This window comes from Rhinoraja longicauda, chromosome 37 (assembly GCF_053455715.1).
Source record: "Rhinoraja longicauda isolate Sanriku21f chromosome 37, sRhiLon1.1, whole genome shotgun sequence".
Lineage (NCBI taxonomy): Eukaryota > Metazoa > Chordata > Chondrichthyes > Rajiformes > Arhynchobatidae > Rhinoraja > Rhinoraja longicauda.
The window spans coordinates 4580753-4599671 of record NC_135989.1 but is presented as its reverse complement, the minus strand read 5'-3'; the positions used below and the strand labels follow the sequence as shown (position 1 = coordinate 4599671).

Genomic DNA, 18919 nt, shown 5'->3' with positions numbered 1-18919 from the left:
CCCGCGGGCCTACAGTGTCCAGGCCTACAGTGTCGGGCCCTACAGCGCCCCTCCGGGCCTATCCGGGACAAGGGCGGTCCCGTACGGGACAAACCAATTTAGCCCAATATACGGGTGGTCCCGGCTAATACGGAACAGTTGGCAACCCTAAGAGTGGGTCACAACGTTTGAGAACGCGTTGGGACAGCACATTCTTGCAGCGGGTAAAGCTGCTGCCTCAGAGACCCACGTTCCATCCTGAACTCTGCTGTTGTCTGTGTGTGTGTGTGTGTGTGTGTGTGTGTGTGTGTGTGGAGTTTGTACGTTCTCCGTGTGACCCCGTGGGTTTTCTCCGGGTGCTCCGGTTTCCTCCCACATCCCAAAGACGTGCGGGTTTTTAGGTTAATTGGCCCTCTGTAAATTGCCCCCTGGTTGATGCAGAAGTGGGATCACAGGGAACTATTGTGAACGGGTGAGCGATGGACGGCACGGTGGCGCAGCGGTAGAGTTGCTGCCTCACAGCGCCGGAGACCCGGGTTCCATCCTAACTAGGGGTGCTGTCTGTACGGAGTTTGTACGTTCTCCCCGGTTTCCTCCCACACTCTAAAGACATACTGGTTGGTAGTTTAATTGTCTTCGGTAAAATCGAAATTGTCCCTAGTGTGTGTAGGATTGTGTTAGTGTGCGGGGATCGCTGGGCGGAGTGGACTCTGTGGGCCGAAGGGCCTGTTTCTGCGCTGTATCTTTAAACTAAACTAAACTAAACTAAACTAAACTGCCCTGTATCACTAAACTAAACAAAACTAAAGAAGGGTCTCGACCCAGAAACGTCACCCATTCCTTCTCCCCAGAGATGCTGCCTGACCCGCTGAGTTACTCCAGCACTTTGCGTCTGTCTTTGGTGTAAACCAGCATCTGCAGTTCCTTCTTACACAAAACTCAAGGTAATGGTCTCTGCACCCTTTCAGGCTTGTGTTGTGTGAGTAGGGGGTGTGGAGACTGTGTATCACGCTACTTACTGACACAGACACCACCAGGGTTCTGTCTGCTGCCCCCCGGTGATGAAATGAATCCCAGATTGCAGGCACAGGAATAACTGCCCACCGTGTTATTACAGCTGGCGTTGGGATCGCACGGCTTCAATAGACACTCGTCAACATCTGCAACACAGAGTCCAAACCAATACTTTCAATATTCAATATTCTGAAGAAGGGTCTCCACCCGAAACATCACCCATCCCTTCTCTCCAGAGATGCTGCCTGACCCGCTGAGTTACTCCGGCATTGTGGGTCGAGACCCTTCTTCTGTCTGATAGTCACGGGCGACAATTATAAACCTGAACCTAAAATGTATTTGTAGGAAGGAACTGGAGTTCAAGACATCAGTGAGGCCACATTGATAGTGTCGGACGGAACTGCAGATGCTGGTTTACACCGAAGGAAGACACAAAATGCTCTCAGTCTCTCGTGCTGGAGAAGGGTCTCGACCTGAAACGTCACCCGTTCCTTCTCTCCAGAGATGCTGCCTGACCCGCTGAGTTACTCCAGCATTTTGTGTCTTTCTTCGGTGTAAACCAGCATCTGCAGTTCCTTCCGATGCTATAAATGTGGCCTCACTGATGTCTTGTGCTCCAGCACTTTGTGTCTTTTTTGTTTAAACAGAGTCCAGCTGACACCAGGCCTGTTGACGTTTGCATGGGTGCATGGTGTCTGTGTCATTGTTTGCAGCCTGTTGTGGGGTTTGTGGCAGGCGTTTCGTGCAATGATGATGAAACATGGCGTGTGGGCTGTCTCGGTGGTGAAGGCAGACAGCCACGGCTCTGTGTCACGTCTAGAGACAGACAGAGAGAGAAAGAGAGAGGAAGAGAGAGAGAGAGAGAGAGGAAGAGAGAGAGAGAGAGAGAGGAAGAGAGAGAGAGAGAGAGAGGAAGAGAGAGAGAGAGAGAGAGGAAGAAGGTGTTTCACTACCGCAATGCAGCCTGAAACACTGCACTCTGTGGAAGGTGCAAAGCCGACCCTTGGAAGGGGAAGGAAAGGGAGGAGAGGGAGGGACGGAGGGAGGGAAGGAGAGAGAGAGAGAGAGAGAGAGAGAGAGAGAGAGAGAGAGAGAGAGAGAGAGAGAGAGAGAGAGAGAGAGAGAGAGAGAGAGAGAGAGAGAGAGAGAGAGAGAGAGAGAGAGAGAGAGAGAGAGAGAGAGAGAGAGAGAGAGAGAGAGAGAGAGAGAGAGAGAGAGAGAGAGAGAGAGAGAGAGAGAAAGAAAACATTTATCCCTCTCCAGGTCAGGCAGTGGAGAGGGATATATGTGTGTGAGTGTGTGTGTGTATCCATGTGCATGTTGTAGATCAATCCCCTAGGTTTACACATGTGTGTGTATATACATGTGCATGTGCTTGTGTGTAAACATGTGTGTGTGTATATATACATGTGCGTGTGTGTATACACATGGGTGTGTGTATACATGTGTGTGTGTGTATATACATGTGCGTGTGTGTGTATACATGTGTGTGTGTATATACATGTGCGTGTGTGTGTATACATGTGTGTGTGTATATACATGTGCGTGTGTGTGTATACATGTGCGTGTGTGTGTATACATGTGTGTGTGTGTATACACATGTGCGTGTGTGTGTATCCATGTGCATGTTGTAGATCAACCCCCCTAGGTTTACACATGTGTGTATATACATGTGCATGTGCGTGTGTGTATACATGTGTGTATATACATGTGCGTGTGTGTATACATGTGTGTGTGTGTATACATGATGTGTGTGTATATATACATGTGCTTGTGAGTGTGTGTGTATACATGTGCGTGTGTGTGTGTACATGTGTGTGTGTATACATGTGTGTGTGTATACATGTGTGTGTATACATGTGTGTGTGTATACATGTGTGTGTGTATATACATGTGCGTGTGTGTATGTATACATGTGTGTGTGTATACATGTGTGTGTGTATATATACATGCGCGTGAGTGTGTGTGTATACATGTGCGTGTGTATATACATGTGTGCGTGTGTGTATACATGTGTGTGAATACATGTGCGTGTGTGTATACATGTGCGTGTGTGTTTCTGGTTTATGATGTTGTTTCCAGTGCACTATGTTTCCACATGGTGTTGTGCTGCTGCAAATGTGAGGTCCATTGTTGTGGGGGGCTGGGGAACATGGCAATAAGACCCTGTTGCCTGGTGACTGAGGGTCTCACCCCAGCATCGCCCCCCGTAGCCGGTGAAGTTGGTCTCCCCGGACCGTCCGGCGAAGCCCATCTCGCAGAGGCAGTAGAAGCTCCCCCAGGTGTTGTAGCAGGTGGCGTTGCTACCACAGATGGTGGGGCTGCTGTAGCATTCATTGTAGTCTGTAGGAGCAAACACAGGCAGCAATCAGCCTTCCACAGCTCTATCCACTGACTGCTCCGTCCGTTGGGCAGCTCTGCCGTGATGGCCGAGGTTATCAAATGCCGCAAAGGCAGGCGCCAAGCAGTGTTAAGACATCTGAAGATGGGCCACCCATCCCTTCTCTCGAGATGCTGCCTGACCCGCTGAGTTACTCCAGCACTCTGTGAAACGTCACCTATCCATGTTCTCCAGAAATGCTGCCTGACCCGCTGAGTTACTCCAGCACTCTGTGTCTATCTTCGGTTTAAACCAGCATCTGCAGTTCCTTCCCACACAGCAGTAAGGTATGTGACAGATACACACAAGGAACAACGGATCAGAATGTCACCCATTCCTTCTATCCAAAGAAGATGCCTGTCCTGATTAGTTACTCCAGCATTTCATGCTTATAATTCCCTATATCGTGTATCTGTACACAGTGGATGGCTCAGTTTAGTTTAGAGATACAGCGCGGAAACAGGCCCTTCGGCCCACCGGGTCCGCGCCGACCAGCGATCCCCGCACACTAACACCATCCTACACCCACTGGGAACAATTTACACTTATACCCAGCCAATTAACCTACAAACCTGCACGTCTTTGGAGTGCGGGAGGAAACCGAAGATCTCGGAGAAAACCCACGCAGGTCACGGGGAGAACGTGCAAACTCCGTACAGACGGCGCCCGTAGTCGGGATGGAACCCGGGTCTCCAGCGTTGTGAGGCAGCAGCTCTACCGCTGGGCCACCGTGCCGCCAAATGTAATCATGATTGTAACCATGTATCGTCTTTTCACTGACTGGTTAGCGGGCGACAAGAATGCTTTTAGCTGTACCTCGGCACAGGTGACAATGAACTAAGCTAAGCTGGAGAGGTGGCCCCATATTACAACAGAGCAGGCAGACGTTGATTGTGGCTGCACTCACCTTTACAGACAGACACAGTGGGGTCGGTGAATATGTGTTCTCCAGAGTAAAACCCTTTGTCACATTTGCATTTAAAACTGCCAGCAGTATTCTGGCAGACTGCGTTATCTCCACACGGATCAGACAGACACTCGTTATTATCTGCAACACATGAAGGGCAATAAGCTGTATAAGAAAATAACTGCAGATGCTGGTACAAATCGAAGGTATTTATTCACAAAATGCTGGAGTAACTCAGCGGGTCAGGCAGCATCTCAGGAGAGAAGGAATGGGTGACGTTTCGGGTCGAGACCCTTCTTCAGACTGATGTCAGGGGGGCGGGACAAAGGAAGGATATAGGTGGAGACAGGAAGATAGAGGGAGATCTGGGAAGGGGGAGGGGAAGAGAGGGACAGAGGAACTATCTAAAGTTGGAGGTGAATGTTCATACCACTGGGCTGCAAGCTGCCCAGGCGAAATATGAGGTGCTGTTCCTCCAATTTCCGGTGGGCCTCACTATGGCACTGGAGGAGGCCCATGACAGAAAGGTCAGACTGGGAGTGGGAGGGGGAGTTGAAGTGCTCAGCCACCGGGAGATCAGTTTGGTCAATGCAGACCGAGCGCAGGTGTTGAGCGAAGCGATCGCCGAGCCTGCGCTTGGTTTCGCCGATGTAAATAAGTTGACATCTGGAGCAGCGGATGCAATAGATGAGGTTGGAGGCAATAAGCAGATGGGATGAATAAGTTGGCGTAAACCTTCAAGGTAAGCCAGCATCTGCAGTTCCCTCTTACAGGTAAATGTCCCCAAACCAGGGGGTAAATGTCACACCAACCCAGGGGGTAAATGTCCCCAACCCAGGGGGTAAATGTCACACCAACCCAGGGGGTAAATGTCACACCAACCCAGGGGGTAAATGTCACACCAACCCAGGGGGTAAATGTCCCCAAACCAGGGGATAAATGTCACACCAACCCAGGGGGTAAATGTCCCCAACCCAGGGGGTAAATGTCACACCAACCCAGGGGGTAAATGTCCCCAACCCAGGGGGTAAATGTCACACCAACCCAGGGGGTAAATGTCCCCAACCCAGGGGGTAAATGTCACAACAACCCAGGGGGTAAATGTCACACCAACCCAGGGGGTAAATGTCACACCAACCCAGGGGGTAAATGTCCCCAACCCAGGGGGTAAATGTCCCCAACCCAGGGGGTAAATGTCACACCAACCCAGGGGGTAAATGTCACACCAACCCAGGGGGTAAATGTTACACCAACCCAGGGGGTAAATGTCCCCAACCCAGGGGGTAAATTTGTCGATTCTGGATTTGTACATATTATCATATCATATCATATCATATCATATATATACAGCCGGAAACAGGCCTTTTCGGCCCACCAAGTCCGTGCCGCCCAGCGATCCCCGTACATTAACACTATCCTACACCCACTAGGGACAATTTTTACATTTACCCAGCCAATTAACCTACATACCTGTACGTCTTTGGAGTGTAGGAGGAAACCGAAGATCTCGGAGAAAACCCACGCAGGTCACGGGGAGAACGTGCAAACTCCGTACAGACGGTGCCCGTAGTCGGGATGGAACCCGGGTCTCCAGCGTTGTGAGGCAGCAGCTCTACCGCTGGGCCACCGTGCTGCCAAATGTAATCATGATTGTAACCATGTATCGTCTTTTCACTGACTGGTTAGCGGGTGACAAGAATGCTTTTAGCTGTACCTCGGCACAGGTGACAATGAACTAAGCTAAGCTGGAGAGGTGGCCCCATATTACAACAGAGCAGGCAGACGTTGATTGTGGCTGCACTCACCTTTACAGACAGACAGAGTGGGGTCGGTGAATATGTGTTCTCCAGAGTAAAACCCTTTGTCACATTTGCATTTAAAACTGCCAGCAGTATTCTGGCAGACTGCGTTATCTCCACACGGATCAGACAGACACTCGTCATTATCTGCAACACATGAAGGGCAATAAGCTGTATAAGAAAATAACTGCAGATGCTGGTACAAATCGAAGGTATTTATTCACAAAATGCTGGAGTAACTCAGCAGGTCAGGCAGCATCTCAGGAGAGAAGGAATGGGTGACGTTTCGGGTCGAGACCCTTCTTCAGACTGATGTCAGGGGGGGCGGGACAAAGGAAGGATATAGGTGGAGACAGGAAGATAGAGGGAGAACTGGGAAGGGGGAGGGGAAGAGAGGGACAGAGGAACTATCTAAAGTTGGAGGTGAATGTTCATACCACTGGGCTGCAAGCTGCCCAGGCGAAATATGAGGTGCTGTTCCTCCAATTTCCGGTGGGCCTCACTATGGCACTGGAGGAGGCCCATGACAGAAAGGTCAGCCTGGGAGTGGGAGGGGGAGTTGAAGTGCTCAGCCACCGGGAGATCAGTTTGGTCAATGCCGACCGAGCGCAGGTGTTGAGCGAAGCGATCGCCGAGCCTGCGCTTGGTTTCGCCGATGTAAATAAGTTGACATCTGGAGCAGCGGATGCAATAGATGAGGTTGGAGGCAATAAGCAGATGGGATGAATAAGTTGGCGTAAACCTTCAGGGTAAGCCAGCATCTGCAGTTCCCTCTTACAGGTAAATGTCCCCAAACCAGGGGGTAAATGTCACACCAACCCAGGGGGTAAATGTCCCCAACCCAGGGGGTAAATGTCACACCAACCCAGGGGGTAAATGTCCCCAACCCAGGGGGTAAATGTCCCCAACCCAGGGGGTGATTGTCACACCAACCCAGGGGGTAAATGTCCCCAACCCAGGGGGTAAATGTCACACCAACCCAGGGGGTAAATGTCCCCAACCCAGGGGGTAAATGTCACACCAACCCAGGGGGTAAATGTCCCCAAACCAGGGGGTAAATGTCACACCAACCCAGGGGGTAAATGTCCCCAAACCAGGGGGTAAATGTCACACCAACCCAGGGGGTAAATGTCACACCAACCCAGGGGGTAAATGTCCCCAACCCAGGGGGTAAATGTCACACCAACCCAGGGGGTAAATGTCCCCAACCCAGGGGGTAAATGTCACACCAACCCAGGGGGTAAATGTCACACCAACCCAGGGGGTAAATGTCACACCAACCCAGGGGGTAAATGTCACACCAACCCAGGGGGTAAATGTCACACCAACCCAGGGGGTAAATGTCACACCAACCCAGGGGGTAAATGTCACACCAACCCAGGGGGTAAATGTCACACCAACCCAGGGGGTAAATGTCCCCAACCCAGGGGGTAAATGTCACACCAACCCAGGGGGTAAATGTCACACCAACCCAGGGGGTAAATGTCACACCAACCCAGGGGGTAAATGTCACACCAACCCAGGGGGTAAATGTCACACCAACCCAGGGGGTAAATGTCCCCAACCCAGGGGGTAAATGTCCCCAACCCAGGGGGTAAATGTCCCCAACCCAGGGGGTAAATGTCCCCAACCCAGGGGGTAAATGTCACACCAACCCAGGGGGTAAATGTCCCCAACCCAGGGGGTAAATTTGTCGATTCTGGATTTGTACATATTGACTGACTGCGTTTGGTTTCTGTTGAACCTCATCTACAGTCTTCGCAAAACCCTTCACATCCTTCTTTTAGTTTAGTTTCGTTTAGAGATAAAGCAGGCCCTTCAGTCCACCGACCCTTTACCGAGGGTTGCCAACTATTTTCATATTTTCATATTTCAGATACAGCGCGGAAACAGGCCTTTTCGGCCCACCAAGTCCACACCGCCCAGCGATCCCCGCACATTAACACTATCCTACACCCACTAGGGACAATTTTTATATTTACCCAGTCAATTAACCTACATACTTGTACGTCTTTGGAGTGTGGGAGGAAACCGAAGATCTCGGAGAAAACCCACGCAGGTCACGGGGAGAACGTACAAACTCCGTACAGACAGCGCCCGTAGTCAGGATCGAACCTGAGTCTCCGGCGCTGCATTCGCTGTAAAGCAGCAACTCTACCGCTGCGCTACCATATTAGCCGGGATATCCCGTATTTTGGGCTCAATTGTCCCATATTAGGCCTGGGGGGCACTGTAGGCCTGGACACTGTAGGTCCAGACGCTGTAGGCCCGGACGCTGTAGACCCAGACGCTGTAGGCTCGGACACTGCAGGCCCGGACATTGTAGGCCCGGACGCTGTAGGCCCGGACGCTGTAGTCCCGGACACTGTAGGCCCGGACGCTGTAGGCTCGGACACTGCAGGCCCGGACATTGTAGGCCCGGACACTGTAGTCCCGGACACTGTAGGCCCGGACAGTGTAGGCCCGGGCGCCGCCTAACGGAGGTTGCGTAGCAACTCTCCTCCCGGGCCGGGCAGCCGCCATTGGTGGAGCGGGAGCACGTGGCCGCTGGCTGGGTGAGATCACACGGGGCGCAGGGTGGTGTCGTCACCTTGTCCCTTATTTGGGAGTGAGGAAGTTGGCAACCCTAGATATGGACCAAGCTCAGCCAAGTAGTACTCGTGTAGCTGGGGCATGGTGGCCGGTGTGGGCAAGTTGGGCCGAAGGGCCTGTTTCCAGGCTGTATCACTCTATGACTCTACGTGTCCACACTGACCAATGATCACACATACATTAGTTCTATCCTACACGCTAGGGACAATTTACAGAGGCCAATTAAGCTACAAATCTATGCGTCTTTGGAATGTGGGAGGAAATCAGAGCACCTAGAGAAAACTCATGCGGTTATCTAGTGTGCAGGATAGAACTAGTGTACACGGTGATCGCTGGTGGCTGCCGACTCGGTGGGCCGAAGGGCCTGTTTCCACACTCTATCTTAGCTAAACTAAAGATTGCAAGGAGTACATTTAGCATCTTTGGGTTAATCTTCTTGTAACCTCATCACTTGAACCCGTTAAAGCCACCACACAAAGCCAGAGGACATGGGTTTAAGGTGAGGGGGAAAAATAGGAACCTGAGGGTCAACTTTCTCCACACAAATGGTGGTGGGTGTACGGAACGAGCTGCCGGAGGAGGTAGTTGAGGCAGGGACTATCGCAACGTTTAAGAAGCATTTGGACAGTTACATGGATAGGACAGGGTTATGGGCCAAACGCCGTGCAGGTGGGACTGGTGTAGATGGGACATGTTGGCCGGTGTGGGCAAGTTGGGTCGGCGGGCCTGTTTGCACGCTGTGTCACTCTGTGACTGTGGCTATGGCAAATCCCTGCTGTATCTTCAGTGACAGGGCGTCCGCTTGTATAAGTGAACAGACGGCACGTTGTGGTCCATACATCTTCAAGCCCACCGTCAATGGGGCCCTCCATTGTCAGAGTGAGGCCCAGCGCAAATTGGAGGAACAGCACCTCATATTTCGCTTGGGTAGTTTATACCCCAGCGGTATGAACATTGACTTCTCCAACTTCAGATAGTCCCTGCTTTCCCTCTCTTTCCCCTCCCCCTTCCCAGTTCTCCCACTAGTCTTCCTGTCTCCGACTACATCCTATCTTTGTCCCACCCCCTCCCCTGACATCAGTCTGAAGAAGGGTCTCGACCCGAAACGTCACCCATTCCTTCTCTCCTGAGATGCTGCCTGACCCGCTGAGTTACTCCAGCATTTTGTGTCGATCAACGGGAGCCAAACAGCAATGAGAAACAGCGGCAACAGTCTTAGTTATTTTTGAGCTGGATTATTTACGGATTCATTCTTTCTTCCTGAGGGAAGAAACATGACAAATGGGCAGGAAAGTGAAGTTTGTAAAGATAGACACAAAATTCCGGGTAACTCAGTGGGCCGGGCAGCATCTCTGGAGAATATGGAGAGTTAACCCTTCAGGCAGAAGGCTGTGGAGGCCAAGCCATGGATATTTTTGATATTTTTATAGATTGGCAGATTTTTGATTAGTGCGGGTGTCAGGGGTTATGGGAAAAAGGCAGGAGAATGGGATGGAGAGGGAGAGATAGATCAGCCATGGTTGAATGGCTGAGTGGACTTAGAGTCAGTTCAGTTCAGTTTAGATTATTGTCACGTGTACCGAGGTACAGTGAAAAGCTTTTGTTGCTTGCTGTCCAGCCAGCGGAAAGACAATACATGGTTACAATCGAGCCGTTTACAGTGTTCAGATACATGACAAGGGAATTTATTCACAAAATGCTGGAGTAACTCAGCAGGTCAGTCAGCATCTCAGGAGAGAAGGAATGGGTGACGTTTCGGGTCGAGATCCTTCTTCAGACTGATGTCAGGGGGGGCGGGACAAAGGAAGGATATATATAGGTGGAGACAGGAAGATAGAGGGAGAACTGGGAAGGGGGAGGGGAAGAGAGGGACAGAGGAACTATCTAAAGTTGGAGAAGTCAATGTTCATACCGCTGGGCTGCAAGCTGCCCAAGCGAAATATGAGGTGCCGTTCCTCCAATTTCCGGTGGGCCTCACTATGGCACTGGAGGAGGCCCATGACAGAAAGGTCAGACTGGGAGTGGGAGGGGGAGTTGAAGTGCTCAGCCACCGGGAGATCAGGTTGAGCGAAATAATGTTTAATGCAAGATAAAGTTCAAACAAAGATAGTCTGAGGGTCTCCAATGAGGAGGTCAGGACCGCTCTCTGGTTGTGGTAGGATGGTTCAGTTGCCTGATAACAGCCGGGAAGAAACTGTCCCTGAATCTGGAGGTGTGCGTTTTCACACTTCTGTACCTTTTGCCCGATGGGAGAGGGGAGAAGAGGGAGTGGCCGGGGTGAGACTGGTCCTTGATGATGCTGCTGGCCTTGCCGAGGCAGCGTGAGGTGTAGATGGAGTCAGTGGGAGGGAGGTTGGTTGGTGTGATGGTCTGGACTGCACCCATTGCCCTCATGCCCTGACCCCAAAGCCAAGTGAGCTCAGGGGGGAAGACTCAAGAGACACTTGGCCAAAGAGCTGGGTCTAAACCATGTCAAAACTATGAGGGAGGTGAGGAGAGAGAGATTCGTTCCTGACTAATGAAGGTGGTGGGGATGAGCAGGGTGGTCACGGTGGCGCAGCGGTAGAGTTGCCGCCTTACAGCGAATGCAGCGCCGGAGACCCGGGTTCGATCCTGATTACGGGCGCTGTCCGTACGGAGTTTGTACGTTCTCCCCGTGACCTGCGTGGGTTTCCTCCGAGATCTTCGGTTTCCTCCCACACTCCAAAGGTTTGTAGGTTACTTGGCTTGGTAAATGTAAAAATTGTCCCTAGTGTGTGTAGGATAGTGTTAGTGTGCGGGGATCACTGGGCGGCGTGGACCCGGTGGGCCGAAAGGGCCTGTTTCCGCGCTGTATCACTAAACTAAACTAAACTACACAGTTCTGACAACATGTGTTTGGATGAACTGCAGATGCTGGTTTAAACCGAAGATGGGCCCAAAATGCAGCAGGTCAGGCAGCATTCCTGGAGAGAAGGAATGGGTGACGTTTCGGGTCGAGACCCTTCTTCAGACTGAGAATCAGGGGGAGAGGGAGACACAGAGATAGGGCAGGTACTTAGGACAAGTGAATGAACGAGGATCAAGGAAGGGTGGAGCCCACAATGGTGCATTGTTGGCTGTGGGGTAGGGGATTACGAGTTATGTGGACAGTGAAACTCAACAGGACGACAGTGAAACTAGCAGGACGACCAGGGTGGGGGAGGGACAGAGAGGGAGATGGGATGCTGCAAATTTAGAGGCAAATTTTCTCAAGGGAGATTGAGGATAGTAGTCACAGAAGGAAGGAAAGGTATTGAAGAGAAACATAGAAACATAGAAAATAGGTGCAGGAGGAGGCCATTTGGCCCTTTGAGCCAGCACCGCCATTCATTGTGACCATGGCTGATCATTCTCAATCAGTACCCCGTTCCTGCCTTCTCCCCATACCCCCTGACTCCGCTATCCTTAAGAGCTCTATCTGGCTCTCTCTTGAATGCATTCAGAGAATTGGCCTCCACTGCCTTCTGAGGCAGAGAATCCCACAGATTTACAACTCTCTGACTGAAAAAGTTTTTCCTCATCTCAGTTCTAAATGGCCTACCCCTTATTCTTAAACTGTTGCCATTCGGCCCATCGAGTCCGCGCCGGCCAGCGATCACCCCGTACACTAGCACTGTCCTACACACACTAGGGACAATTTGCCATTTTTACCGAAGCCAATTCACCGGCAAACCTGCACGTCTTTGGAGTGTGGGAGGAAACCGGAGCACCCGGAAAAACCCCACGCAGGTCAGGGGGAGAACATGCAAACTCCGCACAGACGGCGCCCGAGGTCAGGACGGAACCCGGGCATCTGGTCGTGTGAGGCAGCAACTCTACCGCCGTGCCATCGCGCCGCACGAAGAGGATGAAGTGTGGAACGGCTTTGAGCAAAAGTAGCTGGTAGTTGTCAACAGGAAAAGAGTTAAGGGGCTAGAATCCAGGCAGCGGGTGTAAGATGAAGACCCAGTGGCCAAGGGTATAACTGCACTTACCTCTACAGCACAGCTCAGAGGAGCCAGCCAAACTGCAATTACCGGGAATTAAGTTAAATCCTTTATTGCAGGAGCAGTAAAAACTGCCCACAGTGTTGTGACAGTACGCTATGGACCCACATGGACCAGAGAGGCACTCGTTTGCATCTACAGAACAAGAGTCATAAGGTCATAAGTGATAGGTGCAGAATTAGGCCATTCGGCCCATCAAGTCTTCTCCGCCATTCAATCATGGCTGGTCTATCCCTCCCTCCTAACCCCGTTCTCCTGCCTTCTCCCCGTAACCCCTGACGCCCGTGCTAATCAAGAGTCTATCTATCTCTGCCTTACTTGGCCTCCACAGCCTCCTGTGGCAAAGAATCCCGCAGATTCACCGCACTCTGACTGCAGAGTGACAAGCTAGTGAGAGCTTCAGTCACCACAGGTTCAATACTGGCCCTGCACACGGTTTAGTTTAGAGATACAGCCGGGAACAGGCCCTTCGGCCCACCGGGTCTGCGCCGACCAGCGATCACCCCGTAGACTAACACTATCCTACACGCAATTTACAATTTTTACCGAAGCCAATTAACCTACAAACCCGCACGTCTTTGGAGTGTGGGAGGAAACCAGAGCACCTGGAGAAAACCCACGCAGTCACGGGGAGAACGTGCAAACTCCGTACAGACAGCACCCGTAGTCAGGATCGAACACGGGTCCCTAGCGCTGTGAGGCAGCAACTCTACCGCTGCGCCACCGTGCCACAATGAGCATCGTCAGAGAAAGGAGGACATTATTGTAACTAACAGGCTGATAATATCACGTCTTGTCTTATGATCCACAGAAAAAGCAACTAAACTTAACCAAACTTCATTAAACTAGACTTAACTAAACAACGAAACCAAACTAAACCACTAAACTAAACGACTAAACTAGACTAAACTATTAAACTAAACTTAAACAAAGTTAACTGGCCATAACCAAACTTAACTAAACTAAACATTGTTAACTAAACGTAAACTAATCTAAACCAAATGACTAAACTAAGCTAAACGATAAAACTAAACTAAACTAAACTAATGAATTAAACGAAACTAAACCAAACTAAACAAGTACACTAAATTAAACTAAACTATTGAACTAAACTTAAACAAACTTAACTGGCCATAACCAAACTTAACTGAACTAAACTTAACCAAACTTAAGTAATGATAACCAAACGTAACTAAACTAAACAGCTGTGTGAAACAACTAAATGAGAGTGACCGTGAGCAAGAGGCAGTGTGGCCTTTCAGTCCCACTCACCTACACAGGACACCACCTTATCATCCAGTAGCCGGTTTGATATTGTGACAAATCCCATCAAACAGCTGCAGTGGAACCCCCCGTCTGTGTTTCTGCAGGATGCATGGGGGCCACACAGACCTTCAGTGCATTCATCTTTATCTGAGACAGAGAGAAGATGTCGTGAGCAGGGCCACAGGCAGATGTCCTCGCTCATACAATTCACTTTAGTTCAGTTGATTTTAGCTAATGATCATAAGTTGGAGGAGCAGAATTAGGCCCATTTGGCCCATCGAGTCTACTCTGCCATTCAATCATGGCCGATCTATCTCTTCATTCCCCTGCCTTCTCCCCATAACCCCTGACACCTGTACTAATGAAGCATCTATCTATGTCCACCTTAGCGTTTGAGGCCCTCTGAGGGGGCGCTGTGAACTGTTTATGTATGTGCTGTTATGTTTGTGTGGCATTGTATGTTCGTTTCTTAGTACCTGAACTGATGTACAGCACTTTGGTCAACGTGGGTTGTTTTTAAACGTGCTATACAAATAAAATTGACTTGACTTGACTTAAAAATATCCATTGACTTGGCCTCCACAGCCGTCTGTGGCAAAGAATAAGCGAATTTGGTATCTCGACTGTGCCTGCCCAGGTCATCGGTCTCTCGTGCTAAACATTCTCGCCGGCCGAGCTGCTGCGTGTATACAGACGTGCGTTTCATCCGTATTTCCAAGTTTTGCTTCTTCGAGGTAAGAAAATACTGCTTTCAAAACTATTAACCGGGTGTACCTATGGTTCATTTGTACAAAACGACGATGATTTGGTAGGTTTTATTGCTTTACGCTTCAGTGAGCGAGCGAGACCGTGACGATGAATAACAAGCACTGGACCAGACAAGCAAAGTTGGGTTGATGGATTACTGCAGTGTCTTGCTTTGGAGAAACTTACATATATAGTTAAGGGGAAATACAACACTTTTGAAAAGATTTGGGGCTCGTTTATGAAATTTCTGGAGGGGAAAGATTTTACTAAGGCCTTGTAGTGAACTGCTGACTGTCTTTATTTTCATTATGATTGTTGTCTGGTTAGGTTATTAAAGGTGGGAGCAGTTTGTATATATATATAGATATATATATATATATATATCTATATATATATATATATATATCGATATATATATATATATATATATATATATATATCTATATATATATAGGAAAATAACTGCAGATGCTGGTACAAATCGATTTATTCACAAAATACTGGAGTAACTCAGCGGGTCAGGCAGCATCTCAGGAGAGAAGGAATGGGTGACGTTTCGGGTCGAGACCCTTCTTCAGACTGATGGAGACTGATATATATTTATATATAAACATGTACTATAGCAGAAACGTGCCTTACTTCCTTTATATTTAAAGTGCCTAAAAGTGACCTTGCTGTTGATGTGCCTTGTTATGTTATGTTATTTTATGTTATGTTAAATGTTTTTGTATGTTATTTGAAAAAGTAATAAAAATAATATTTTCCAAAAAAAAGCACTGGATAATTTTAATCAGTATTTGATAATCTAATTTTCTGTTATAATCTTGTGATTGTATAAAATAAATCAATATACTTGCATCTGGAGAATAAGCAAGTTCGGTATGTTCAGAGGTCTGAGGAAGGGTCTCGACCCTTTGTACATCCCACCCAGTTTACATCCTGCCCAGTTTTCTGCACTTTGATCGAAGTTAATCATGAGAAGCTGAAGCACTTTAGAGTGAAACATTTTTGAGGTATTAAGGGCCACTGCCACATCTTTGCACATAGGTACCCCATACATGACAGGCACAAGGTGCTGGAGTAACCCAGCGGGGCAGGGAGCATCTCTGGAGAGAAGGAACGGGTGACGTTTCGGGTCAAGGTGAGGGTGTGAGGGGGACAGAGAGGGAGAGGGGGAGAGGGAGGGGGAGGAGAGAGGGGAGAGTGAGAGGGAGAGAGGGAGAGGGAGATGGGGGAGAGAGAGAGGGAGAGGGAGAGGGAGAGGGAGAGGGAGAGGGAGAGGGAGAGGGAGAGGGAGAGGGAGAGGGAGAGGGAGAGGGAGAGGGAGAGGGAGAGGGAGAGGGAGAGGGAGAGGGAGAGGGAGAGGGAGAGGGAGAGGGAGAGGGAGAGGGAAAGATAGATGGGGAAGGGGGGAAGGAGAGGGGGGAGAGGGAGAGGGAGAGGGAGGGAAATCCACGCTGTTGTGTATCTAGGTAGATAGGCCTGGCTTGCTTTTATTAAGGTGATGTGCTTTGAATTAAATCAAGTCCAAAACTTGGGTCAACAATGAAAAACAATGGTTCAAGGTGAGTAAGGCGTCAAATCTAAAACATGAAGACTGAACTCAGAATAATGTTACGTTTTTGGAAACCATATCTGAAAAGAAAGCTTGAAACTCACCGACACACGTGATGTTGTCACGCGGTATGTATCCATCTTGACATGTTAAACAAGTGACATGTTGATCCGAAGTGAACCAGATGTAGAGCACTAGGAAACAAAAGAGACATCGGTGTAGGAAGGAACTGCAGGTGCTGGTTTAAACCGAAGATAGACACAAAATGCTGGAGTAACTCAGCGGGACAGGCGGCATCTCTGGAGAGGTGACGTTTCGGGTCGATACCCTTCTTCAGACCCTTCTTTAGCTTAGTTTAGTTTAGAGATACAGCGCGGAAACAGGCCCTTCGGCCCAATCGGGTCACGCCGCCCAGCGATCCCCGCACACTAACACTATCCTACACCCACTAGGGACAATTTCTACACTTACCGAGCCAATAAACCTACATACCTGTACGTCTTTGGACAATAGACAATAGACAATAGGTGCAGGAGTAGGCCATTCGGCCCTTCGAGCCTGTACGCACCGCCATTCAATGTGATCATGGCTGATCATTCTCAATCAGTACCCCGTTCCTGCCTTCTCCCCATACCCCCTGACTCCGCTATCCTTAAGAGCTCTATCCAGCTCTCTCTTGAATGCATTCAGAGAATTGGCCTCCACTGCCTTCTGAGGCAGAGAATTCCACAGATTCACGACTCTCTGACTGAAAACGTTTTTCCTCACCTCAGTTCTAAATGGCCTACCCCTTATTCTTAAACTGTGGCCCCTGGTTCTGGACTCCCCCAACATTGGGAACATGTTTCCTGCCTCTAACGTGTCCAACCCCTTAATAATCTTATACGTTTCGATAAGATCTCCTCTCTCTGTGTGGGAGGAAACTGAAGATCTCGGAGAAGACCCACGCGGGTCACGGGGAGAACGTACAAACTCCGTACAGACGGCGCCCGTAGTCGGGATGGAACCCGGGTCTCTGGCGCTGCATTCGCTGTAAGGCGGCAACTCTACCGCTGCGCCACCATGCCACATCATCTCAACCTGAAACGTCACGCGTTTCTTCTCTCCAGAGGTGCTGCCTGTCCTGCTGGTTACTCAATGGCCTGACTATAAGGCAAGTCCTGACCACTTTCCTCACCCCTGATAAACGTTTCTCACAAAACCTCGAATAAATTTGTCAAACACAATTTCTCTTCCTATATTCAAGCTGAGTTTGATTGATCAGATTACTATTTTCCAAAATGGCATAATTACTTCCTTAATAATCTTGCCTCACGGCGCCAGAGACCCATCTTTGATTCTGACCTCGGGTGCTGTCTGTGTGGAGTTTGCACGTGTGACCGCGAGGGTTTTCTCCAGGTGCACCGGTTTCCTCCCACATCCCAAAGACATGCGGGTCTGTAGGCGAACTGGCCCACTGCAAACTGGCCCCCTCGTGTGTAGGGAGTGGACAGGGGTTGCCAACTTCCTCACTCCCAAATAAGGGACAAGGTGACATCACCGCCCCGCGCCACAAGTGACCTCACCCAGCCAGCGGCCACGTTCTCCCGCTCCACCAATGGCGGCCGCCTGGGCCGGGAGGGGGTTGCTACGCGACTTCCGTTAGGCGGCACCCGGGCATCCGGGCCTACACTGTCCGGGCCTACAGTGTCCGGGCCTACACTGTCCGGGCCTACAGTGTCCGGGCCTACACTGTCCGGGCCTACAGTGTCCGGGCCTACAGTGTCCGGGCCTACAGTGTCCGGGCCTAGAGTGTCCGGGCCTACAGTGTCCGGGCCTACAGTGACTGGGCCTACAGTGACCCGGCATACAGTGTCCGGGCCTACAGTGTCCGGGCCTACAGTGTCCGGGCCTACACTGTCCGGGCCTACAGTTCCGGGCCTACACTGTCCGGGCCTACAGTGTCCGGGCCTACAGTGACCGACCGGGCCTACAGTGACCGGGCCTACAGTGTTCGGGCCTATAGTGTCCGGTCCTACAGTGACCGGGCCTACAGTGTCCGGGCCTACAGTGTCCGGGCCTACAGTGACCGGGCCTACAGCGCTCCCCAGGCATAATACAGGACAAGGGCGGTCCAGTACGGGACAAATCAATTTAGCCCAAAATACGAGATGTTTCGGCTTTTACGGGACAGTTGGCAACAGCTAGGAGTGGATGAGAAAGTGGGAGAAGAGAGAACTGGTGTGAACAGGTGATCGATGGTCAGCATGGACAGTGGGCCAAAGGACTTGCTACCCTGCCGTATCTTTCAATCAATTAATCATTTATCCAACGGTATCACAACATGCTGGAGTAACTCAGCGGGACAGGCAGCATCTCTGGAGAGAAGGTTCGGGTCGAGACCCTTCTTCTGACTTCAGTTTTTCTCACTTCAGTTTTAAATGGCCTCCCCTTTATTCTTAGACTGTGTGGCCCCTGGTTCTGGACTCCCCCAACATTGGGAACATTTTTCCTGCATCTAGCACGTCCAGTCCTTTTATAATTTTATACGTCTCTATAAGATCCCCTCTCATCCTTCTAAATTTCAGTGAATACAAGCCTAGTTTTTCCAATCTTTCCTCATATGACAGTCCTGCCATCCTGGGGATTAACCTCATGAAACTACGCTGCACTGCCTCAATAGCAAGGACGTCC

General features: G+C 50.1%; 1 protein-coding gene across 3 annotated transcripts in view; it reads right to left on the bottom strand.

Annotated features, from left to right (window-relative positions):
- LOC144610713 (adhesion G protein-coupled receptor E3-like) overlaps positions 1-18919 on the bottom strand; it is an 85342-nt gene that overhangs the window by 33220 nt on the left and 33203 nt on the right. The window contains exons 2-8 of one of the 3 annotated variants that reach the window (XM_078429618.1): positions 16351-16440; positions 13951-14091; positions 12667-12813; positions 6086-6226; positions 4281-4421; positions 3187-3336; positions 999-1139 (exon numbers count right to left, since the gene is read on the bottom strand). In XM_078429618.1, coding sequence (XP_078285744.1) covers positions 999-1139; positions 3187-3336; positions 4281-4421; positions 6086-6226; positions 12667-12813; positions 13951-14091; positions 16351-16440 — 951 coding nt within the window. The remainder of the gene's footprint in view (positions 1-998; positions 1140-3186; positions 3337-4280; positions 4422-6085; positions 6227-12666; positions 12814-13950; positions 14092-16350; positions 16441-18919) is intronic. The other 2 variants (XM_078429619.1, XM_078429620.1) reach the window with 2 other exon arrangements.